The sequence below is a fragment of the Salvelinus namaycush genome, chromosome 14 (assembly GCF_016432855.1).
Source record: "Salvelinus namaycush isolate Seneca chromosome 14, SaNama_1.0, whole genome shotgun sequence".
NCBI classification, from domain to species: domain Eukaryota; kingdom Metazoa; phylum Chordata; class Actinopteri; order Salmoniformes; family Salmonidae; genus Salvelinus; species Salvelinus namaycush.
In genome coordinates, this window is record NC_052320.1 from 24,890,348 (window position 1) to 24,916,997 (window position 26,650).

Consider the following 26,650-nt stretch of genomic DNA (forward strand, 5'->3'; position numbering starts at 1 on the left):
TGCTCTAAAATAGCATTTAGTAAACTCTGGGTGGTTATTGTATTGACTTGTCGTGTATCTTTGAAGTAAAAGATTGATTCTGCAGTGGAATCTAAACAAGAAAAAAATCTATTTGAATCCAGTGGTTAAAAAAGAACAGAATGTGACAATGTGACACATTAGTGCTCATGGCAGTTTTCCTGGTGCACGACCTTTCCTTTTTAAGGTCATCGCAATGTTTTGCGTAATTTTTTGCTAAGTGAGTGCTGCCTGAAAGGCCATTGGGAGGCACAGACCTTGTGTTTTCCGTTTACACATAGCTTTGTTTGACAAGGGAGACAAATCTCATGGAGTTTTTCCATGTATCTGCCTCTTGGAACAAAAGTGTGTTTTGTGCTGGGCTAACTATTGTTGGATTATGAAAATGAGCTGAGGACAGTAGTGCATACAAGTCATCTCTTTTGCGTCCTTTTATCTTTTATTTTCTCTCACTCCCTCTAACACAGCCTGGCAAACCTGCCTAGTGAGTAACGTTCTTGGCTAGCTGAGTGACTGCCTGAATAAGTGAGTGGCAGATATCAGGTGGTGGGGAAGGCTCAGCCCAACCAACCTTTTTCTTCTACGCCAGGACCCCAGAGGAGAAGAATGCTGGGAAAATTCCATCTGCCCTCCCCCCTCTCTTCCTCTTCCCCCAGAGCAATCACCCTGTGATCCCCCATCCCCGCCTCACCCCCTCAACCCCTCTGGTACAGTACATCCCCTTCATCCACCTATATCCCCTCCTACATAAACTTCTCTCTCTCCTGTCCCCCCTCTCTCCCTCTCTCTCTCCCGCTCTCTTGAATAGTTGGCAATGGCATTGTTTTTAATCATCAGAACCTCCGAAATTATTATTATCGCTTCTGATGCGGCAATTAAAACTTCAGGTCAGAGGCACAACGAGCGGTGATCAGCAGGCGAGCCGAGAAGTTTTAATTAGACGATCAGAACCATTAATGCACAAAAAAAAGGTGTGCGCTGGGAAATTAACGGGAACGTCTTAATCAGGGTTAGTGACTCCGAAGAGGAGTCAAGTGAACAGAGAGCAAAAAACAAATCATTTCCGCACCACTGGGACAAAACTCAATTAAATATGCATGCAGAAAATGGAAATTTGGAGCTTCGGCAGCACTGCACTGTTGGGGAAACTGTGGCAAAATCTCGCGGCGGAGGTCGCAGACCTGCTTATTGTTATTCTTGTGTAATAAAAATTAAAGAGGGGCCAGATGCAGGGGCCAGGTCTGGGTGCTGTGGCGTGTTTGTCCATCAGTGGCTTCTTTCTGCCTGGCTTCCCTGGGCTGCGGCAGCTCACCTTCGGCCGTGCGAAAGGAGAGAGAGAGAGAGAGAGAGCGGGGGGAAACGCTCTCTTACTGAAAGCTGTAAATTAGCAAAAATAAAAACCAGTGGATTGTTTTTGTGTTAAGGTGCGTGTGTGTTTGTGACTGTGTGTGTGTGTATCGCACAATGCATTCAGACCCCCTCCCCACACCACCCTGGAGAAACAGAGACACAAAAGGCTCACTCAGCCACACACCGGGAGTTCGGGCCTTGTCGATTAATCTGCCTGAGGTTTGCAAAGTTATAACTGGTCTTTTTTTCCCAGGAGCTAAAAAACTGGGTTACATATTGAAAAATAATCCCGAGCTGTTCAGTCTTTTCCCAGGCCAGTTTTGGATTAATTAAGTTCAAATATTACCAAGGTTTTGTCCCTGTGTCAGTCAAGATGTTGGAACCCAGCAGGAACCTACCAAAACTCCTGTGCCAATGTTTGATTATACCTAAGGAGATAAGCTCCAGTTTTACAGGTCATATCTACTCTTCTCAGACTGGTTCTTAAGTATATCCTCCATACAAATGTACAAGGCAGCATGTAATCCTTTATTTTGCAATACAATACATCGTTGGAGTGAGCCATATTCTTACCTAGACTTCCTATTGACCCTTTATAGAACATTTTAGCTGTATAGTAGTTAGATGTCTTCCAGTACTATAGATAAAAAATAAGCCAACATTTTGGTCTGCTCCCCATGTGTAATGTGTACCCCTCTTGTCTGTGTGGCAGAAAGGGGCAGAGACTTGACCCTGCCATCTCTGTCTCTCTCTCTCTCTCTCTGTCTCCTCTCTGTCTCCTCTCTCTCTCTCTGTCTCCTCTCTTACTCTCTCTGTCTCCTCTCTGTCTCCTCTCTGTCTCCTCTCTCTGTCTCCTCTCTCTCTCTCTCTCTCTCTCTCCCTGTCTCTCTGTCTCCCCTCTCTCTCTATGTCTCCTCTATCTCTCTCTCTGTCTCTCTGTCTCCTCTCTCTCTCTGTCTCCTATCTCTGTCTCTGTCTCTCTGTCTCCTCTCTCTCTCACCGTCTCCCCTCTCTCTCTCTCTCTCTCTCTCTCTCACTCCCCTCTCTCTCTCTCTGTCTCCTCTCTCTCTCTGTATCCTCTCTCTCTCTTTCTATCTTCTCTCTCTCTCGCTCCCTCTCTCTGTCTCCTCTCTCTCTGTCTCCTCTCTCTCTCTCTCTTGCGCTCTGGCAGCCTTTTTTACAGTCGTTGCACGTACATGCAAATAATGCACTTCCAACAGCGTTATTAGGATTTGAAACACCACTTGATTGGGCATGATATCATTCTGGCACGTAAACAGAGGGGCTCGGCATCAAAAAGACACAACAAGACACGCCGGGGTTCGGAGAGCTCAGTGCCGAGAGTAGATTTGAACGTGAGCCCTGTGTTGCATGTAGTCATCCAGTTCTGAGAAGAAACAGGGCTTACAAATTGCTTTGATGCACATCTTCTTGACTTGAAAAAGAACCCCTGTCCCAGTACAAATAAGTGGATGCGTTCAAAAATAGTTTCTTGACTTTTTCGTCAGGTTTTGGCCTTATACAGTCAGCGTAGCCCCGCTGTCTCAGCCCTGCACAGTTTCCAGTAAAAAATCTTGTCACAGTTACAGTAAACAGTAGGAAACATACGTTTCATTTGGTAGTGCTCCGATTCAACTCTTATTTGTCTTCCTGAGCTCTTAGTGTTTTGTGCGACCGAGGTGTGTGGCTTTGACAATTAGCAGTCTATTCTAAAACAGAGGAGCGATGCATCCAGTCTTGTTTTTCTCCCTGATATTCATTAATGGCTGAGATTGCTTACTGGACTCCTGGGAAGGGGGAGTTGGCCCCAAAGGAAAAAGTTGTTCTTTCATGTAGGTCCCCACTGATTTTATCTCATTGTATGCTGTCATGCACACAAACGACGTGAGGCCAGTGTAACCATAGCAATCCCTGTTGTAAGCAGTGGCAAAAGCTGTTGCGTGTGGACAAGCGTTCTCTACACTGAAAACAGCAAGTTGTACTGTAAAGTCCCCAGGCCACTCCAATCCACAAAGACTCTTAATTTCCAGTTGGATTCCCAATCTCTTCTCGTTGATATTTGGGTCTTGTAATAAAGGTTTCCATATGTATTGTATTAACCGCGTAGTTTTTTATACCATATCTAGTAATTAAAACGTTCAGAAGATTTAGTGTGAAGCCTATTGTGCTTCTCAATCAGTAGCAGTTTACCCCAGGAGTCGAGCTCTATATTGTTGGGGGAAAATGTACATAAATAGTCACTAATGGAAAGAAACAACTCGGCAGGGGTCATTTCCTACAAGGAGCAGGAGATTGCGATGCAAAGGAAATCGGTAGTTAAAGCATGAAATACTGAGCACAGTAAACAGAAAAATGACCTCCACTGCAACGCCCAAATGACCTCAATCTTCCTTCAGGGGGTGTTTCTGAAAAAATACCCGAACATTTATGTCTTCCACTTCCTAATAGTTTTTCCAGCTGATTTTTTCAAAATTGCTGTCCTCTAAAAATGTGACCTTTTCACCCCGGCCCGCAATTGTCTAACACAAAATTGTACAGTAATGCGCCACTGATATACGGCGAGCTCGAGACTGCACATAATTCCACAAGTCATTGTTTCAAATGAGGAAGTCCACAATGTAAATAAAGTAACTGAGAAAGCATGTGTGGTGGGCAGCACTGGGTGCATTGTATACTGGCGAGGTAATATCTGTAAACTCACTCACACTAGGGCTGTGTTCCAAATGGCTCCCTATTCCCTATATAGTGCACTACTTTTGACCAGGAAACTGGTGCCATTTGGGAGGTAGTATCTTCAATGTATCTTCTAATGAAAAAAAATGAAAAAATGATTTTAAGCGGTGTCTGTGATTTACATAATGCCAGCAATGGCTCACGCATAATTGTGCTTGATCTTCGCTTTATGGCCGAGATTAAATGAAGAAGCCTATACTAGCTCTGACTTTGCTGATAAATACTTTATTGAGGGAAAATGTACTTCCTACGACTGTGATATGTGGTTGTCTCACCTAACTATCTTAAGATGAATGAACTAATTGGAAGTCGCTCTGGATAAGAGCGTCTGCTAAATGACTAAAATGTAAATGTAAATATACACATTTTTTTATACAAAGTCAATTGAAATAGAACTTTGTTTCCTCTCCCATAGTAATATCTTATTTTTTCCTCAACAAAAATAGCATTCCCAGTAAAGTACAATGTATTGATAATGATAGTGACAGACTTTTGAGTAAAGAGAAATACAGCTTCAGTATTTGGTACAAAAAATACAACTTAAAGTGGATGACACTGCAGAAGATTTGGCCTTCTCCTCCTTGTTTATGTCAATTGAAACATTGACAACTTTGAAGAGTTGGGCACCAAACTAGCCCTGGTGGTCTTTTTAAAATGGCAGGAAAAAATTCCAAAAGTGATTAAGATGATGGACAGCATATTATTCACTAACGTCTAAACGTTGCCCATGATATAAGTTATTTACAACATGATAAAGATCTGGACTTGATTTTTTTGCCTGGAACATCTGCTCAAGGTGAACTTTGGTGGCTCTTTTCATCAAGTGAAAGGTAACAGTGTGCAGTTTCTGCCCTAAAAAGGCAGCTCTTAATATGGAATGCTGGAGGCAGCTGCACTTGCTTTAGCCGAGGACATGTTTTAAAGATTGCCTGGGTGAAATAATGTCACCCACTCCTACCCCGGACAGTCACTCTGTCACTGTTATTGTTCAGTGGAGCTTCTTTAGAGAAATAGAGATTATACTGTATCTCTCAGTTTACAACGTGTATTTTCACCACGGAAACAATAACAAACAATTTTGGTAAACGTACAGTGCATTCGGAAATCATTCAGACCCCTTTTTTCCCCCAAAAATGTACATTACAACCTTATTTTAAAATTGATTAAATTGTTTTTTTCCCCTCATGAATCTACACACAATATCCCAAAATGACAAAGCAAAAACGGGTTTATAGAAATTTTTGCAAATGTATTAAAAAGAAACTAAAATATAAAATTCCATAAGTATTCAGACCCTTTACTTTGTTGAAGCACCTTTGGCAGAGATTACAGCCTCGAGTCTTCATGGGTATGACGCTACAAGCTTGGCACGCCTGTATTTGGGGAGTTTCTCCTATTCTTCTCTGCAGGTCCTCTCAAGCTCTGTCAGATAGGATGGGAAGCGTCGCTGCACAGCTATTTTCAGGTCTCTCCAGAGATGTTGTTTCTCATGGTCTGAGTCCTTTAGGTGCCTTTTGGCAAACACCAAGCGGGCTGTCATGTGCCCTTTACTGAGGAATGGCTTCCGTCTGGCCACTCTACCATAAAGGCCTGATTGGTAGAGTGCTGCAGAGAATGTTGTCCTTCTGGAAGTTTCTCCCATCTCCACAGAGGAACTCTGTAGCTCTGTCAGAGTGACCATCGGGTTATTGGTCACCTCCCTTACCAAGGCCCTTCTGCCCCGATTGCTCAGTTTGGCCGGGCGGCCAGCTCTAGGAAGAGTCTTGGTGGTTCCAAACTTCTGCCACTGTGTTCTTGGGGACCTTCAATGCTGCAGACATTTTTTGGTACCCTTCCCCAGATCTGTGCCTCGACACAATCCTGTCTCTGAGCTCTACGGACAATTGCTTCGACCTCATGGCTTGGTTTTTGCTCTGACATGCACTGTCAACTGTGGCACCTTAAATAGACAGGAGTGTGTCTTTCCAAATCATGTCCAATAAATTTTATTTAGCACAGGTGGACTCCAATCAAGTTGTAGAAACATCTCAAGGATGATTATTGGAAACTTGATGCACCTGAGTTGAATTTCGAGTCTCAGAGCAAAGGGTCTGAATACTTATGTAAAAAAAAAATCTAAACATTTAAAAAAAAACTGTTTTTCTTTGTCATTGTGGGTTATTGTGTGTAGATTGATGAGGAAAAACATAAATTTAATCAATTTTAGAATAAGGCTGTAACATAACAAAATGTGGAAAAAGTCAAGGGGTCTGGATACTTTCCGAATGCACTGTATATTTGAGTGGACGAGAGTATTTTCAACATACTTGTTGTCATGTTGGCTATGAATTCACCTGCAGAATGAAAAAAATTACAGCCAACAACACAAAGCCACAGGCAGCAGCAGTGCAGCCTACTGAGAGCAGAGGAGAGGACCACTATACCAGGACCTCTACACCAGGCGGTGTCAGAGAAAGGTCCTACAATTTGTAAAAGACTCCAGCTACCCAAGTCATAGAATGCTCTCTCTGCTACCACACGGCAAGCGGGACCGGAGCACCAAGTCTGAAGGCTCCTTAACAGCTTTTACCTCCAAGCCATAAGACTGCATAACAGTTAATCAAATGGCTACCCGGACTATTTGCATTGACCCACTATTTTACACTGCTGCTAATAGCTGTTTATTATCTATGCATAGTCACTTTACCCCTACCTACATGTACATATCACCTCAATTACCTCGACTAACCTGTATCCCCGCACGTTGACTTGGTACCGGTACCCCCTGTATATAGCCTCATTATTGTTATTTTATTGTAACTTTTTTTAAACTTTAGTTTATTTAATGTTTATTAGATTTTCTTTGAAAATATTTTCTTACTTAAAAAATAAAATCTGCATTGTTGGTTAAGGACTTGTAAGTAAGTATTTCACAGTAAGGTGTTGTATTCGGCGCATTTAAAATTTGATTTGAGAAGAGCAAAAGAGGAGGTTAGAGTTTGCTGGCTAGCTGGCTTACTTCTGCTAAAACTACTAGGAGGGCTGGAAGGAAAGCATGGACTCTGTTTCTACCCCTTGCCTGTCAGGGTTAAAACTAAGCAGCCCCCCACTCATTGGCAGAACCACAGCCTCTTTAGGTAAAGGGGAAGATTGGAAGATAACATTTCAGGAGGGTCTCTACAGAGCTGTCATGTGAAGGATTATGTAGCTTGTGTATTGGCTGCTTGTAGTACCTTAGGGGGTCCGATACTGATCTGGATATGGTTTTCCTATTCAGCTCTCAGAGAGTTTTTTCCTTCTTTTTTCTGCAGCGGCTAATACGTTAAAACTCTGACTAAACTGACTGTCAGTGGTTTGGCTAACATATGCCCACTGTACGTATGTATCTATCTCTTTGTCCCTGCAGTCTTGTGATTGCTGTTATTATTTTAAAAAAGGTACTGCTTTGGGGCTATTTATAGAAGCTGTTAGACTGTTTTTTCCATGGTGAAGCTCAAATAATCACGTGAATGACACTTGATCGATGGCCCTTTGTTGATGAAGAGAGCTGGCCTACAGCTCTCATCTGATAAACGTGTTCATTGAGGGAAATGATGATGACATTTGAATAACACAAATATAATTCCATTGTAGAAGGTTTGATAATAACATATGGTGATTCTTAAACATGTGAATTGACATTCAACCATTTTCCTTTCTCTCTTTTCTTTTTCTCCAACAGCTGAAAGGACTTTATGCACTGAAAAGACCTCAGGAAAATCCAACATGGCCGGCAAAAGGAAAGGTGGCCTAAAACTCAACGCAATCTGTGCCAAGCTGAGCCGTCAGGTGGTGTACGACGGCAGCTCCCAGCATGCTGAGGGAGACCACAGCGTGGCGGAGAACAGCGAGCGCGGGAGCTCCCATTATGACGACAGCGGCGAGCGATTCGAGACCAACTTCCCCGAGGGCCTGAGTCTCGGCCAGAGCCTCGAAGAGGACCAGAAACGGCGCAAGGCTATTGAAAAGTGGGTCAACGGGGAGTATGGGGATGAACCACCACCCTCTGCCCTGGACTGTGGGGAGGAACAGCAGCAACCGCAGGGACTCAAGCCCAACAATGGCGAGGACGGACCCCCCGAAGGTGTGTACATGGTACAGCCCAAGGGCTGCAGTGACGAGGAGGACAACGCGCTTGATGAGCCCGAACCCATGTTCGACTCCCGGGACGGCAGTTACCACGACGACAAGGACTCGGAAGACGGGCCTCAAAAGGACGTCTACATGCCGTTGATAAGTGAGCCCCCGAGTCGCCAAACATCTTTCTCCTCTCCAGGTACAAGGCTCTCTTTCTTTTCTCGTTGTTCTGTTCTTTTCTCGTCACGCCTCTCGATGAATTCTGTTCTCGCTTTAACTGCCCTTCAAACCTTCCATTCCTTTCACTAAAGTGTTAAGGAGCCAATAAATAGTAGGTGGGGGACATAGCCACATCCAGGACCTGTCCTAAACCTGTCCCTGGAAAGAGAGACTGTGAGGTTACAATGAGATTTCATGGGTTGCACTTTTCATCACAATATTGTTTTGAACATTCGTTTTAGGACTGATGCCTAACTGAGTGTTCTACCCAATGCATTGTCAAATAGCGCTGATGAATATTTCATCAAAAGTGCTTTACAGAGGCTTGGAAACATGATGATATTTCAAAATGACGCAAATAATAAGTAGGAAAACCTTTTGTCATCATTGTGATGTTGCCAGATTGACTATAGAAACAGTATAACTTAAGCTAGCTAGATAATATTGAAAGAACAGCACTGAATTTTAACTAGCTAACGTTAACATTGGTAGCTATTTTTGACAAACTTTGCTAGCTAATGACAACATTGCCGACGACATCATAATGATGGAAAAATTGCTTCCTACTAATTACTTGTCTACTTTAGCAATGTAATCCTATTTTCAAGCCACTATAGTGTAAATTAGATCTCTTTCAGAAAGACTGGGCATTAGTCATCAGTCGGGCATCAATATGGCTGCGGCGTCTGTAGAACTTTGATAACAATGGCAACGACGCGACCGAGGGACAGAGGTGCATGCCATGAATAGCCAGTGACGGTATTACTCCACAGACAGATGGAACTGACTAACAGGCTATTGGGAAAACAGGAACCTGTGTTTGTGTGTGTTTGTGTGTGTGTGTGTGTGTGTGTGTGTGTGTGTGTGTGTGTGTGTGTGTGTGTGTGTGTGTGTGTGTGTGTGTGTGTGTGTGTGTGTGTGTGTGTGTGTGTGTGTGTGTGTGTGTGTGTGTGTGTGTGTGTGTATGGTTACAGTAAATGAAACAAGAAATTCGTCCAGTATTTGGAGTAGGCTTACACTGCCTGTTCACTCTGTAGGCCAAAAGAGTTTGGCAGTCCAAGGATAAGCTTCATATTACACCCAGTTTTAGATTTTTCCCTAAGCTCACTAAACTTAGTCACTGCCCAATCCCACTATTACATACAGTGGTAGCCTAGTCTGCCTTGAAGGAGTATAGGTCTCCATCGTTGCTGAGGAACGATTAGCTCTTAGCACTTGAATCCAGATAATCGGTTGTCAAATAAAGTCTGAAATAGAATAAGAACCTATTTCTTGCAATCTCCATTGAATCACAGTTGAGGGTACATTATTGTTCATGAACTTAACATTTGATGAAAGCAGATATTCTGTAAGTGTATTTGCTTTAATTAATTTATTCATCAATTGATTTGCTGTGCATTAGTGGCTTACAGCAACAGCCTATTAAATGATCTGTCTCTTTTTACATGATGTTCCTCTGGTAGCACTGAGGGACAATCAAATAGTTAAGGTGGCATATACCTTAACGGTGTGGTCTTGATGTGGCAACAGCAATGTGTTAACTGCACAAACAATCTCCAGAGAATGCACCGTTTACAGACTTGAACTTGGAAACCAGAAGGAGACACATTGCTATCTGAGAGACTGGGCTATATAACTACAGTAGAATTCAAAACACAGAGCAGTAAAAAAAAAAGAGAGAAAAAAAGACAGAGACAGAGAAAAGATTAGTTTCACAGATAACCACAAAATAAGTGACAGAACAAGACACAGTTGGAGTCGTGTTGTTGTCGTGTGGTACAAAACAGGTTTTGTTTAGGTCTGTTTTCTGCTTGCTCACCTCACTTTTCACAGACATTTTTTGGTCTTTCATCTCGTGTTTCAGTGTCATGTACATATGCTGCAGAAGGTTTTTTTCAGATTATTATTCTTTCCTTTTTTGTTTACACCGGTGGAGCAGCAGTGGCTGTGGCCTGTCAGAGAAGTGGGGCCAAGGGCTTCTCAGAAAAATATTTTTTTCCGGCAAATGCAGGGGCTTTGTGGTTTTAATTAGTCATTTTGTGTTTATTTGGTGCTTGTAAAAAAAAAAACTGTCTGTAAATGTGTGTTTGTGTTGTGAAACAGGCTTACACCTTTCCCTCCGTTGGGTCCCTGCTACTTTACATCTCACAACAAAGGCAAACTGTTTGAAGACTGTGGAGAGAGCATCCTGCATTAGTAGCAACTCTTGTCTTTGTTTTTTTTGTGTTTTTTTTGCATTGCTCTTTGTTGATTGTAACTAGGCCATCTATATTGCCATGTTTCTGTGGCGCTCACAATTAAAACATTTTCCCCCCCTCTCGCCGCTGTCTTTCAAAGGCTGATGCGGAGCGCGCATAATTATGCATATAAACATAGTGGCTTAATTATCTCTCACAACATCAGTGACAATGTAATTAACAAACATTGCAAGATCAATGAGAGAAACTGCGACCTTCAAAACATTTAACTCCTCACATCGAGGCACCGTGTGGATTTCCTATCAGTGCAAAACCCCAGAATACTTTTCCTAGATCATTTAGATGTTGCATTATTAGGCCCCTCATAAGCTATTCAGTGAAAACAACTGAATAAAAACGATGAAGGCAATGACAAAGATGCTCATCGAATCAAACACAACTGACCATGACTTCCAATTGCACTGCTATGTTCTGTGTCAAAGGTTATGGATCATTTTCAAAACATTCTATTCTATTTATTTTCTATTTATTTATTTCAAAATAGCAAGCATGTTAAATTTGAGGAATCATTCTGCAACTCATTAGTTTCTCAGTCATCCCAGACATTTGATTCCACTTAAACAAAATGCTCAATTCAACAAACCTACAATGCACTGTCACTTCACCCAGACGAGAGCTCAGTAAAATCAAACTTTTTTTATTTATTCCAGTCAACAGTCAACATTGTCTAAGTTGTCACATTAAAGCTCATTAAAGCGATTTTTCCTCAGGCCAGAGGTGCCAATACCATCATTCCATGTAAGGACTTGGGACATCAGCTCAACACAAAGAACTCTAGAGTTCAGGTGATTTTGAAAGACAATGATTGACCGAACGATTAGCATTGGAAATGTCCTGCTCTAAAACCCTAGGTGTATTTAAAGTGAGATTATAGGCCGTATATAGTCTCAACAGCAAGCTGAAGCCTTATCATCTCCAACACCTCACTTTACTCTATCTTTGACCCTCAGAAGACATGGTGGCACGCTGATATCCGTGTTTGGTCAGCAAAAAGGTGATATAATGCCCATTTGTTGTCACATCAGGGGAGGAGGGAAATGTGGTCCTATATTGCCTCAAACACAGACAAGGTCCTGGGTCTGTGTCACGTGTTGCAATTTGCCAGGCATGAAGTGCAGAGATTACACCCACTTCTTTTAATACTCTCCAATGACACCACAGTGAGAGAGGGGGAGAGGAAAGAAGAGAGGGAGTGGAAAAAAAGAGAGAAAGCACAGTAGCAGCAAGGGCCAATCTCACCTTAACCTGTAAGCCCTGGTCTCCCTCACAGGCATTCGCATGACATCATTAAGAGGGTGCGAGATAAGGCTGGAGAATAAAACTCATTTACATGGTGTTTCACAAAGGTTATCTGCTGTCGGTTCCAGGCGTAATCCTTTCAGTTCAAGTCCAATTATTGGCCTGCCATTGATAGCCCGTCACGTGGTCTGAGAGCGGAATATTGTGACTCGGATAATTTTAAGAATAACAACTTCTATAAAAAAACAACAACAATAACTTACATTATAAACCTACTAGTGCTAACACTGCAACGCTTACTACCACTACTGCTATCTGCTAACTACTTAAGCAATAAGGCATGAGAACTCAGGGATTATCGTGTGTTATACCACAGCATTGTTGAGTATTTGTTTCTGTTTGTCTAGAAGGGCATTCTAGAATGGACATTAAAACCAGATAACGTGACAGTTGGAAAATATATCGGGACACCTTGAAATCATGACGCAATATGCGCCTACACATGCAGACCGTACTTGCTACAAAGTTACAGAAAGCTAAACAACTAAGTTTATTTCTCCCAAATGTTGTGCACATTTTTTTTTACATCCCTGTTAGTGAGCATTTCTCCTTTGCCAAGATAATCCATCCACCTGACATGTGGCGTATTAAGAAGCTGATTACTCAGCATGATCATGCAGTGCTTGAGGCGTCACTACGGACCTGGTTTCGATCCCAGGCTTTGTCACATCCGCCCGTGACCGGGAGTCCCATAGTGTGGAGCACAATTGGCCCAGTGTCGTCCGGGTTAGGGGAGGGTTTGGCCGGGGGGTGCTTTACTTGGCTCATCACGCTCTAGTGACTCCTTGTGGCGGGCCGGGTGCCTGCAGGCTGACTTCGGGCGTATGACTCGACCTCCGCCTCTCCCGAGCCCTTTGGGGAGTTGGAGCGATGAGACAAGATGGCGGTGGGTTTCTGGTATGGGCAGGCATAAGCTACGGACAACGAACACAATTGCATTTTATCGATGGCAATTTGAATGCACAGAGTTACCGTGATGAGATCCTGAGGCCCATTGTCATGCCATTCATCCGCCGCCATAACCTCATGTTTCAGCATGATAATGCACAGCCCTATGTCGCACGGATCTATACACAAATCTTGGACGCTGACAATGTCCCACTTCTTCCATGGCCTGCATTGTCACGTTCCTGACCTGTTTTCTCTTGTTTTTGTATGTGTTTAGTTGGTCAGGGCGTGAGTTGGGGTGGGCATTCTATGTTATGTGTTTCTATGTTTAGGTTCATTGTCATTTAGCCTGATATGGTTCTCAATCAGGGACAGGTGTTTTACGTTTCCTCTGATTGAGAACCATATTAAGGTAGGTTGTTCACACTGTTTGTTTGTGGGTGGTTGTCTTCCGTGTTTGTGTCTGTGCACCATACGGGACTGTTTCGTTTGTTCATTCGTTTGTGTAGTCTGTACCTGTTCATGCGTTCTTCGTGTTTATGTAAGTTCTCTAGTTCAGGTCTGTCTACATCGTTTATTTGTTTTGTAGTTTGTTGAAGTATTTTCGTGTTTCGTTTTTACTTTAATAAATATCATTATGTCACATAACAACGCTGCGCTTTGGTCCAATCCCTACTCCTCCTCTTCGGACGAAGAGGAGGAGAACAACCGTTACATGCATACTCACCAGACATGTCACCCATTGAGCATGTTTGGGATGCTCTGGATCAACGTATATGACAGCGTGTTCCAGTTCCTGCCAATATCCAGCAACTTCGCACAGCCATTGAAGAGGAGTGTGACAACATTCCACAGGCCACAATCAACAGCCTGATCAACTCTATGTGAAGGAGATGTGTCACGCTGCATGAGGCAAATGGTGGTCACACCAGATACTGACTGGTTTACTGCTTCACACCCCTACTTTTTTTAAAGGTATCTGTGACCAACAGATGCATATCTGTATTCCCAGTCATGTCAAATCCATAGATTAGGGCCTAATGAATGTATTTCAATTGCCTGATTTCCTTATATGAACTGTAACTCTGTAAAATCTTTGAAATTGTTGCATGTTGCATTTATATTTTTGTTCCGTATAATATACTACAACCACTGCAAAACAACGATAATAGAAGTACTACCTTAGTATTAATACTAAAATAACAAATTAATAGTATAGATCATTCATGACAATCATAATTTTTTGAATTAGAGTTTTTTTTAAAGTACATGAAGTCTGAAAATAGGATTGGTTTCTCCCCCGAAAAAGTTAGGATTGTGCAAGTGTAAGGTTAAATGTATTTGTCATCATAATAATAATAAAATAAAAATGATAATAAAAGATCACTTTTAGAATCAAGGCTGGGAATAGCAATAGTAGGGTAAGTGCTAAAAATAAGTTTACGTATTAGGACTATGAGAAAGACAATCTGAAGAAATGTGTTTTAAGCCCCATTTTAAAAGCTCTGATTGATGGAACGGCTCTCAGGCGGCCATGGAAATGCAATGAAATGCCTACCCAGAATATTGCTTACCTCACAATAATAGTAGTAAATTAAAAAGATGCATTACAACAAGAAATTAACATCAATAAATACGCATACAAGACATCAAATATTTAAGATACAGTGCAGTGCAACCATAATATAATTAACTGTTTAGCAGACTCACCACTTGGGGGTCAAAGCTGTCCTTTAACTTGGGGTTAAAAGCAGTCCCCAGCTGAACATTTTGTCATTGAAACGTTTTGACCCATATACTACTATTCCTGGAACCAGTGGAATGTCTTGTCCCTTTCTTCGCAGATGTGAAGACGGTCCTATCATTAGAGCTATATGATATGACCTGAGGCGGCCTGGCTAACCATGCTAGACGTCATGACCCTGCTACAGTAGAAGCCCATGGATGTAGAGTACAGTAAACACTCCCATGACTAAACCACACACTAATGTCAAGGTGTATCTTAGGACAACAAATTTGGTACATGTCTGTATAAGTAGATAATGATATGATCATGTATTTAGCAGACACTTTTGTCCAAAGCGACTTACAGTAGTTAGTTCATACGTTTTTATATTGGTGATCCCAGCAGGAAACCAACCAGGATCTTGGATCTACCAACTGAGCCAACAGAATTACAGATATTATATTTTTAGTATGGAGGTCCTTCTGAATTGAGAAGTAGGTGAAAGTCAACGGGCTGCTTGATAAACTCAGATAAATCTAGTGCCCATTAATAAAGTACTATCTCATCTATGTTATCTTATCTAGCTCACTCAGTCGTCAAACACTAATGTACAAACATGCTGGATTGATCAGATGATATGTGACAAAACAGGCAGGAATTTCCTCTCAAATACAAATACCTGATCCATTTCTCTTAAATTTTTCATGCCCTTTCGATCCGCCAGATCCCCTTTCATACCAATGTGCCACAGAGAGCAGTAACCCCGGCGACGCTGATGGAAATTTGGGGATTATTTTACACTCCGTGAAGGAGATGTGAAAAGGCATGTGGGGGAGAGGCGACCGATTTAGCAATAACACAGAAATCCGAGACGAGAACTGAAATCTTTTTGTATTAATTACCAGGACGGCGGCTGGTATTACCGCTGGCCCCGCCTTGTGTATGTGCGTTAGCGATGAAAAAAGCAATCAAATAAATTAAGAAAAGGTCTGGAGGAGCGGGGTCCTGGGCCCGTGGCCAGAATGGAACCAAGAATGCCAAAAGTTTTACATGACACCTAAGTGAAGTTGTCATCTGGAGCGTAGTGGCTGTGTTCATGATATCTTATCTGACATCCAAACTGACACCAGGCAAGATTTTTGGAATAGATCTGGATCAGTAAACACTACTGTTAAGAAAGGAAAAGCTGAATGCCCAAGGGTTTCCTCCTCTCTGTATCATCTCTCTCTCTCTCTCTCTCTCTCTCTCTCTCTCTCTCTCTCTCTCTCTCTCTCTCTCTCTCTCTCTCTCTCTCTGTGTGTGTGTCATGCTCTCCCTTTCTCAGACGCACGCACACACATATACATACACTCTCTCAATCTCTTTCTCATACGCACACACACACACACACACACTACTGCTAGTGGCGTGTCTTAATAAGGGATAGCTATGCAGTGCTCTTTCTTCCCCCTCTTTTTTTCAAGCACATTTTTTTCCTCCCTTTCCCCCAACTTGCTGACCTCTTGCGCTAACCTGGATGAAAGTTAATGAGCCAGAATTAATCTCCACATAATGCAATTAAACTATACATTTACTACATGTCCCCATGTCCTTGGGGAGGTTGTACAATTTAATGGACTCTTCAAATAAAAAAAGTGACGTTTCAGTTCACAAATATGTAAAAGCTTCCGTAGATAGAGACGTGATGGACTTGAAATAATGTTTTTAACTAAAGGGAACACGTTTTTGGAATGTTGTCATAATCAGAAGGCTCATTGGTAAGGTCTTTCACTGAGAAAAATGAAACAGTGTAACCTATTTCAAATTCTCAAGCATTCAACAATATACAAGAGATTAAATGGCATCTTCTCTTTCCATGACATAGACTGACAAGTAAATCCAGGTGAAAGCTATGATCCCTTATTGATGTCACTTGTTAAATCCACTTCAATCAATGTAGATGAAGGGGAGGAGACAGGTTAAAGAAGGATTTTTAAGCCTTGAGACAATTGAGACATGGATTGTGTATGTGTGTCATTCAGAGGGTGAATGGACAAGACAAAAGATTCAAGGGCCTTTGAACAGGGTATGGTAGTAGGTGCCAGGCGCACCAGTTTGAGTGTGTCAAGAACCGCAACGCTGCTTGTTCCCATGTGTATCAAGAATGGTCCACCACCCAAAGGACATCCAGCCAACTTGACAGAACTGTGGGAAGCAGTGGAGTCAACATGGGAGTGCTTTTGACACTTTGCAGTCCATTCCCTGACGAATAGAGGCTGTTCTGAGGGGCAAACTCAATTTGAAGAAGTTTTGTACAATTGGTGTATATCTAAAGTGTTAGGTGAGGAAAGTAGTACAGGTAATTTCCCAGTCAGAAGACTGACTGGGGAAGTCCCATGGAATGTTTTGGTTCATTTCCATTACGTTCGGCATAAAATGACTGACAAAGAATCAGCCCTTTTCAGCTTTGTACAATGCTTTTGCTTCCCCTTTCTTGGTTTTATGATTTTTGGATAGAAGAATCTATTGACAGTCAATAGAACATGACACTTAGACAAAGAGGTCATCCAAAAACAGTGTATCACATATCTTACCTAAGGGCTCTGTTCTCTCTGCTCCTCCCTGTTCTGTGCAGGAGAGGCATCCACTCTGCGAGACTACGCAGCTAACACAATGAACGAGTTCCTGGGCATGTTCGGCTACGACGACCAGCAGGTGAGGGACGAGCTGGCCAAGAAGATCAGCTTCGAGAAGCTCAAAGCCGCTACCTCAGGCTCCGACCCATCCTCCCTGAGCAGTGAGGAGGCCACGCGGCGAGCCCGCTTTTCCAAGTATGAGGAGTACATCCGCAAGCTGAAGGCTGGTGAGACCCTGCCCTGGCCCATCCACACCAACCCCAAACAAGAGGACCTCAACTCCAAGCTGGCCCAGGAGAAGAATGCCCTGCTCCAGGCCCAGATGGCCGCCTCTGGGGGGTGCCATTCCGGGGCTGAGGGCCAGATTTATCACTCCAGCCTGGACCACAAGCAGGGGCAAGGGCAGGGGCACAACCTTGGGCACAATCCCCCACCAACCAACCCCACCTCCCACCTCCAGAACATGGCCTCCCGAGCCTCCAAGTATGACTTCTTCATCCAGAAGCTGAAGATGGGTGAAAGCCTGCGGAGCCAGCAGAACGGCAATGCTTACAAGAAGCCATCCAAGTACGACCTGGAGAACGTCCGGTACCTGCACCTCTTCAAGCCCGGCGACGGCAACACTGACATGGGGGGCGCCATCGCCTATAAAACGGGGAAGGTGGGCCGGCCGTCCAAGTACGACATCAAGAACATCCAGAAGCTGATGCCGGGGAGGCCCGAGTCCTCGCTGATGCCCAGCGTTCTGCCTGCCACGCCTGGGAACCCGGGGACACCAGTGGCCGCCACCTCGGCCTCATCCGCTGGGGCCACGGGCCCCCCAGGACTCATCATGGATCAGACAGGCCACTTGGGCTTCAACACCTCCGACTACATGAAGTCTAGCTTCTCCAAGACCGACTCCATCACCACGGGCACTGTGTCCTCTGTCAAGTAAGAACCTCTTCAGATGACTTGAATGACACTTTAGCTGAACGACACCACATAGGTACAGAAGATCTGCATGAGAAACATGCTAAGCTTTTCTCACACAGCAATATTAATGTGTGTACTGTATACATGCTTATATATTACGCGTTTATTTAAGTCATACATTTTCTTGAATGAGTTGTGAGATCCCAGTAGTGAAAATTGGCCGCTCATGACAAAAATAGTCCAAGGAAATAATGAAAATCTCTCACCAAAGTCTGTCATTGCACCAAAAGTTGCCTATGCAAACCTCCCTGAATTATTAAATCAAATAATCCGTCAACTGAATCCCCCCGATATTTAGCTTGTGTTTTGAAATGATTCCAGGTTTTAATATTGTAGAATTCTCCTAAATTGTCTCTGTGGGACACCTGGGAGATAATGGGCGTCTCACATACACTTAACTGCCACTGCGAGTCAGTTAGCCTAACGCAAAGGTAATTGCCACCTCCACAACAGCCGATGCGAATGTAGTGTGAAATAGCGCATGGTGCCAATAGATCCACGACGTGATGAGTAGCGAAGGCCCATGAAGTGTTTACCTGCTGGGCGCTCTCTTCGGAGACTGATTTAGCACAGTCATCGCAAAGTGACTGACTTCCTCCTTTGGCTGGGGTGGAACAACTGTCCCTTTAATTACTTTGGAGCTGTGACTAACTTACCAGAGAGTCACAGGGCCTAGGCTGAACACTAAAAGAAACTACATGGTCAATCCGACGTCTGAGGTGACCGTACACCGTTGAGTGCGATGCAGCCGACATAGACTTCAGGGCTTTCATATTTCTTGCGCTTAGCAGAGCAGAGCAATTGGGAAAGAAGTTGTCAGGAAGCGAGTTTGTGTTAATACAGGACGTACTGCCCCCACCTACCATCAACCAATCATGTCAATGTGGAGCTATACGGAGCCCTCCGCATTGTTAGTGCTAGCAAACGAGGGGGTTTGGGAAGCTAGCCCTGGTTAGCGCTAGCAAAAAAGTGGGTCCCTCTCAAGGCAGGTCACATTTCAGTAGGAACCATGCAATGTTTAAACCTAATGTGTTCCTGATGATTGTACTCAGTTCATTCATCTCCCCCCAGTCTAGTCCTATTGGTTCTACCCAACTTGTCACTAGCTGAACCAATGCCTTCTGTTCCATCGAACCCTGTCTTCTCCTTCTGTTTGAACTCAGTCCTCCTGATGAGACATGACAACAGCCTTTGGAGGCAGGGTCCTTAGGGACCTTTAGAAAAGATTTTGCCTTTCCCCATGATCTAGATTTGCATATGAGCACTCTCCAAAATAGCGCTTTTCCACTGCCTTTTGCCTTTCATTGTTGGAAAGCCATGCAAAAGTGTGTTCATACCTTCCTGATTCAAACCCACGTGAAAACCGCTGTCGCGTCACAGAAAATGTATATTGATTGCGGTCGTTTGAAACAGATTCTAGGTAAATATTGTGTCAGTTGTTTTTATTAACAGTGTGCCCAATACCCCATTAATCCTGTCTCTTTTTGTGTTTGCTTGTATTAGGAACGGCCTACCACCTGAGAAACCTGTCACAGAGGACGTCAACCTGTACCAGAAATATATCGCCAGGTATGCAAATCCTCCCTCTCCGGTGAAACAAATGTTGTCCCGGACGTGAGACAAAGCTTTTTTATTAACTGATGGCGTATTTTACACAGTGATGAAACTAGATGTGTAAAATAGTGGTAGAGGTCAAGTTCTGTGCTGCAAAGTGAGGGAAATAGTAAGAGGCCGAGTTTATGGACTGAAAGGAAGTGGAATTCTGTTAGGAGGAACGAGGCATGAGATGGTTTCTATGGTGGTGAGAGGTGTGCTGAAAAGATGGTTGTACTTACTCTGTTTGAGGTCGAGAATTTCTTACAAAGTTACTTCAGTATACTGGAACACTTTGCATGTCAGTCTTGAGTAGTTCGAGCGTACTGTGCGGCGGTGTATGTAACGAATATAGAGTGAAACTGTTGGTTACATGGCTGCATGGTCTCTGAATTGTCCTCTTTATCACTCACAAAACACGGAGGCAAAACATTGCAAGGTAATCTCATATTTCAATAGACAACACAGTATCCCATTCTCCAGTCATTTTGAACTACACACTAGAAAGGTGATTGTCACTTGTTTATTTCTTCACTTTAAAAAGAAAGGAAAAGCACTGTTTCAAAAGCCCAAAGTGGCTTTGGCGTTAATGATTACTTCTCCAAACCGTAACATGAAGGGCACAAATCAAAAGCACTGTCACTGACAGACACACACATTTTCATCATGCACACACACACACACACACACACACACACACACACACACACACACAAAAACCTTCCTTGGACTGATTACATTTTGCAGATTTAATTAAGGAATTTTTAATGAGGCTTCTGCTGGCACTGCCAAGAACTGTTTTGATATTTGCGCTGCATAATGCATAAAATTTGTCTAAACATCTCGGTAGTTGATGCACGGGGAGGCTGCAGATAAGCCCAGATACAGTTTCAATTTCCGTGTTGGGGAGAGAGAGCGAAAAAAAGAAAGGGAAGAGGAGGGAGGAAAAAAGACAGAAAAGGAGGACTCATAAAAAGGGCAAATGTAGACTAAGGGGAGGGGGGTAGAGGTAGGGGGAGGTTCATCTCTCTGGAGCCACAACTAATGAGCGCACATTTATGCTAAAAACCCAGCTTTGTAAATGTTGTTGACTCCCACCTTCCACCCCCCTCCCCCTCACCAACCAAGGGGGGAAAAGTTATTTATCTCCTTGCCGCGCACCAGTTTGATGTTTTAAAGAGCTTCCCTGGTAGTGTTTAGTCGCAGTTTTCCCTCTTTAAATGCTTTCATGCACCCACTATTGCCGCGGCACTTTGATCTGCGTTGACTCTATTGTAACAGGAGATGTGCCACAATCTCTGTATCGTTGTGATATTAATATTTAATCTGCAGCTGAATAGCAGCGGCCCATTAGGCCCCCTGACGCGGCAAGTGGGAATTGTCCATAGGCAAAGTGATACAGCTGGGCAATGAGCAGAGGGGTGGGCCACAGTCCCAGGGGGGCTGTGTGTGCGTGTGTGTACGTGAGCGTGTGCGTGTGTCCGAATACGTGTGTACATGCACAGTCCATAGAGGAGTAGGGATGAGAAAAGCACCGATGGTGGGAGAGTTGGTTGGTGTGTGTGTGTGTGTGTGTGTGTGTGTGTAATGTACTCTACTGTTAGCTCCATTTCTGTTTTTTTTTTTCTAAAGAAGCCGTCAAACCTTCCCGAAGCCCCTACCACCACCACCACCACCATACCCTGAGCCCCCCACCACACCACCAACTTTTAAAAGGTAGTGGATTTGCCATTCAATTAGCCTAATGAACTCCGCAAAGTGATCTGTAAATGCAGCCCTAGGATAATCCTACAGGCTACAGGCAACAACAAAAAAAACAGAGAGAGAGAGAAAGAGAAGTAGAAAGAAAGAGAACGAGTGAGAGAGAGAGAGAGCAGATGGTACTCTTGGCAGTGGCAGTCCAAATGTTTATTTGTGTGTTTTCAGTCGTAATTGGAGGTTTTTTAACAGTCATCAGTAAACGCGCAAGGAAATGGTGCCCACTCTTTTACCTGGAGAAGTCTTTACCAAGTCAGACTCTTACAGTCAAGAGGCGGAGGAAGGGGACGGGAGGGGGCGGCAGTAGCGTGTAGATCCACTCAAGCCTCTCAGCAGAACCTAACCTTCCTTTGATTAAAGCAAGCGCCGTTAACCTGAGAGAGAACTCCACAACATTGATTTGGCAAGGTTTAAAAGGCAAATGAGGGGAATCATGCGTGGGGTTTACAGTTTAATAAGTGTCTGTGTACCGGCTGCTTTTGAAATAAACGGAGCTAATTTGAGTCGAAATTGGTGTGACAGGCGAGTCAATTGTGGCGGTGTGTGGAAAACAGACGTATTTGCGTGACGAGATGAGTTGTTTTGGAGGTATGGTTAGGATTAGGAGGTAGTTCTCTGTGAGGTGATTGGATTTCCTTTTGGTAGTGACAGACACCTTGAATGTTAAAGGGGGGAAATTTGGGTTAGGTTAAGTTTCGGGAATAGAAACAGGTGTTTCCCTTCATGAAGGTGATGTTTTTGTCAATTTGCTCACTAATCGCCAGAAGAAAAGGAAGGATGCACCCAAGATAATTAGGGAGGGAGTTTATATTCAGACAATACTATCATTGCAAAATAGCATGCATGCTTTTATACCACAATAACATAATTTTTCAGCCCCTTTTTTGTGAAGATAACTTCTGCTCTATGACTGTCTTCTAAGAAGACGCATTGGAGTGTCCACAGCTTTTACACCTGTACCTTGATTAGTCATGACAAAATCACTCAGTGTAAAGTCCAGATGGCCCGTGATGTAACTCTGTACCCTTTTTTTTGTCACTTGACTTCCAGGTTCTCGGGGAGCCAGCACTGCGGACATGTGCATTGTGCCTACCAATACAGGGAGCATTACCACTGCATGGACACGGAGTGCAACTACCAGGTGAGTAGCTGTGTGCTGAACACCCCATACGTTATACATTTTAGGACACCCCTACAGTACTATGACAAAAGTCCCTTGCTATGACAAGTTTTGTGAGAATGTCCTACAATGTACAGTACACCATACACCCTGGTGAACAACTCTAAGGTGTACATTTTAGGACATTCCTATGACTTAAGACCCTACTCCCTCTGATAAAAGTCCCCACTCCCTATGACAAATGTCCCCACTCCCGATGACAAAAGTCCCTATTACTTATACAAGGTTTTGTAATGTTGACCTAAAATGGACACTGTACACCCCCTATTTAGGTGGCCTAGTCAGACACATGTTTGCCTTGTTTCCCCATCTCCCACAAATTGCAGGCTTCCCCTCTCTCTAGTCTAGGCCTTGCCTCGTGTCACCATGACAAACGAGATAACAGCAGCGGAGGTAATGCTGTACTCTTAACAGCCATGGTTCAGTGCCTCCAAATGTACTACGCTGTGCTGTACTCTACTCTACATCCCCTACTGTCTCAACTTCAGCTAGTGAGAACCCATAGAGACGGTGTCGCTGGGTGATTCAGAGACGTCTCTATAACTCAGTGTCCCGTTCACAAATATGGGGAAGTGTATGAGCACAGAGTTTGAATCCTCTTCCGTGTCTTCCTGACCTCTTGACGGGGAAAACTAAGGGTTCTAGGATATACAGAGATGAATAATATGTCATCACTTCATCTCTGCTCATGCCCAACAAAGGCATGCACAGATGAAACGTTGTTGACGTGTGTCCGCCGAACAGGTTATGACTGCTGGCACTCGTCCAATTGAGAGCAAAGGCTTTTTTTCTCTCCCTAAGCTGATTCCGTGCACAGTTGGTCTTTGACAATTGGCCTTTTATCCTGGGTTAATTGTAAATATGCTTGAAATATGGTTCCTTTTCGATGTGTTTTTTTTTTTATTTTCCTGGAGACATCTGCCGTTGCTCTGGGTCTGCTTTTAATCCCCTTTCACGTTATTAATCTTGTCCCGGTCCCAAGAGTTGTCATGTACGGCACAGGGAGGGAGGAAAAAAGTGTTAAGGAGATCAGAATACAGGCCTGTGTGTTTGCCTTAGCATATGGTCTAAAAGAGTTAGACAAATACACGTGTATTTGTCAAAGACGTCAGATCCTCACGCAACTTGAGCGGTATGTTTTTCCGTCTTTCCGTCCGCTTTTCCGAATGAAGGCATCTGTAGCTCTAATCACAAAGCATAACCTCTAGACTTTTCACAAGTCATGCTTTCACTGTTAGACAGGATGGATACTTGGCTGAATATAATGGAGAGAAAAAAGGTTTTGAAATTATTTCAAGTCGTCCTTTAGAATTTTCGTTGGGGTTATCAGGTCAAGTCCCCATCTGTCATTGACTCGAAGTGCAGAGTTCAAAATCTAGACATTTGGGTGTATATATCCGGCAAAAACGGCCTAGCTAAGATAAGCACCTCCTTTGGTAGTGATAATTCATGAAATGTTACATGACACACTCCTGGAATATTATCCTGCTGCCAGGCTCAGTGGCATTCTCCTTTCATGGGCCTGTGTGTGCATCCTCTACAGTGATGGGAATCCTAAAATACATGGTGCATGTCAAGTGGCTTCCAGCTCCCAGACTCCAACTGAAAAGAGGCTCTTCTACCCTAGTCAGCTATCACCAGGCTTATTTTGGCTTCCATAACGGATCAAACGCAGTGGGACGTCCGCAGCTCAACTTCTCATCTCGTCCTCATTTACTGCCAAAGATAATCATTTCCAGAATGAAAAATGTTTTTATGGAAAATCAATAGATCAGTTATTAGTGACAAATCCTCAGCCAGAATGATACAGTACTACTGTAAGTTACAGGGTTACAGAAGAAAAAACGTCAGGGGTGGGAAATGGGTCAAGAACTAAGGAATGGCAACCAGCTGCCATTCATTTGGGCCTTGGTGATACAAATGCTTGACACACCAGGAATTACCATACTTTGTAGAAGCAATTGTATGTGTTTTAGAATGATTGAATTACATTTTTCCCCTGATCTATCTCTCTACTGTACATAAATATGGATATAAGTAGCTCCAGAGTCATTGATTCAGGCTTCTCTAGTTACAGTTCCTGTAACATCAGCTTAAGCCCAATTACTGCAGATTTGGTTGCTCTAGGTCTCTCCAGAGTCCCTTTTCTGTTTTTCTTCTCCGCTCCTCAGTGTAGGAGGCTTTTTAATTTTGAGGAGGGTATCGTAGCATATTCCCTCCTTATTACAGCCAAAGCCGGCGCGAAAACTGCACTGTTAATGCTTTAATTAAAAATGGAATCATATCTCGGCGAGGGAATTGAAAGGGAAAACGTTTTTTGGTTAGCTTGTTTGTTTGTTTGTTTTGTTGTCTATTTTTTTCCTCCAGTTGCACATCTGAGAAACCATCTGCACGGAACATAATTTTGCCAAAGCCAGGAACATCGGAACTGTGATCTTGCATGTCAAGTGATCCATCTTAATTTAAAAAACGGAGGAAATGGAAAATAATAGAGATACGAGCCGAAGACTTTCCACTTCTTAAATATGTCTTTGTTGCTACCTATCAGTGCCACATACATAGCCATGGACATATAGAGGCCATGTATGTAAATATGAATGAAGTCCTTAGAGAGTCTGGCCCTCTCCATTACAACACACACAGCCTCATCTCCTACTTTGCAAGTTGGCTCCTGCGCTTTGCAGCTGTTTCCAGAGCAATAGTGACTTGATTTTGTGACTATTTAAATAAACACCAATCTGTTGCCGTGCGTTTTGTCCCTTGGCAGAGGTTCACCAGCAAGCAAGACGTGATCAGGCACTACAATATGCACAAGAAGAGGGACAACTCCCTACAGCATGGCTTCATGCGCTTCAGCCCACTGGATGACTGTAGCGTCTACTACCATGGCTGCCACCTCAACGGGAAGAGCACCCACTACCACTGCATGCAGGTAAACACACATGCACACATACACTCATACACACACACCAAACACACACGCACACTCGAAAGATACGCTGCTTGCTTAGCCAGTACTACTTCCTCCTGATTCGGCTTCCACTGAGGCTGGAACCCAGGACTTCTGCTTTGCTAGAACACGTGACCCCCCTCCTGAAGAGTCTTACCAGTCGGCACCACGCAAAAAGCTAGCTATTCGCTTGCGCTAGTGGTGACATTTCAGGCTGAGGAGTAAGTTTCACACATCCCAATGTGCTACATTCACCCCTCAAACTTACTCAACAGCGACCCCAGCATTGAGCTGAGCACAACTGTACATCCGGGTCACGGCATCAACTATAAAGGACGTCACACTGCTTGCTTAGCCAATACCACTTCCTCCTGATTCGGCTCACAACGAGGTTCGAAACCAGGACCTCTGCTTTGCTAGCACATGTGACCGCCCTCATGAAGCGTCTTACCAGTCGGCGTTACGCAAAAAGCTAGCTATTCGCTGGCGCAAGTGGGGACACTTCAGGCTCAGGAGTAAGTTTCACACATCCCAATGTGCTACACATATACACACTCTTGTTTCACACACCAGTACGGTATGCACACACAAACACACACACGCACACACACGGCACTCCGCCACACACATTACAGACCCATGACCATTGTCACCTATGGAGATCTGAGGCTTCTTGTGAAATGGGATTTTGCAGAGTCATGCATAATTCATTGATGTTGCATTCCAGAGCCACACACCACAGTACCGGATATACGGTACATACTGGAGTCATTTTCTAGAATTGGCTAGCTATACAGATTCAGTGTGTCTCTCCTTTAAAGGGATAGTTCACCCAAATCTACCAGAAGCCTATAAGGAAAATGATTGTCATTTTATTTCTCCAGTGATACCATTTAGGGGAAAATTTGGGGTGGCATGGAGAGTATAGCATAAACACCTCCCACAGAAAACATGAAAAAAGTTGTGAGCAGAGACATGGCCCCCATGCCAAGC

At 43.6% G+C, this 26,650-nt stretch overlaps 1 protein-coding gene across 1 annotated transcript in view; it reads left to right on the forward strand.

The window, feature by feature from the left end:
• The first annotated feature begins 1,244 nt into the window (after positions 1–1,244).
• The window catches only part of casz1 (castor zinc finger 1), a 44,717-nt gene continuing 19,311 nt past the window's right edge, over positions 1,245–26,650 (forward strand). Inside the window, exons 1-6 of the mRNA XM_039007422.1 lie at positions 1,245–1,338; positions 7,802–8,395; positions 17,201–18,134; positions 19,680–19,745; positions 22,578–22,668; positions 25,475–25,639. Coding sequence (XP_038863350.1) covers positions 1,245–1,338; positions 7,802–8,395; positions 17,201–18,134; positions 19,680–19,745; positions 22,578–22,668; positions 25,475–25,639 — 1,944 coding nt within the window. The remainder of the gene's footprint in view (positions 1,339–7,801; positions 8,396–17,200; positions 18,135–19,679; positions 19,746–22,577; positions 22,669–25,474; positions 25,640–26,650) is intronic.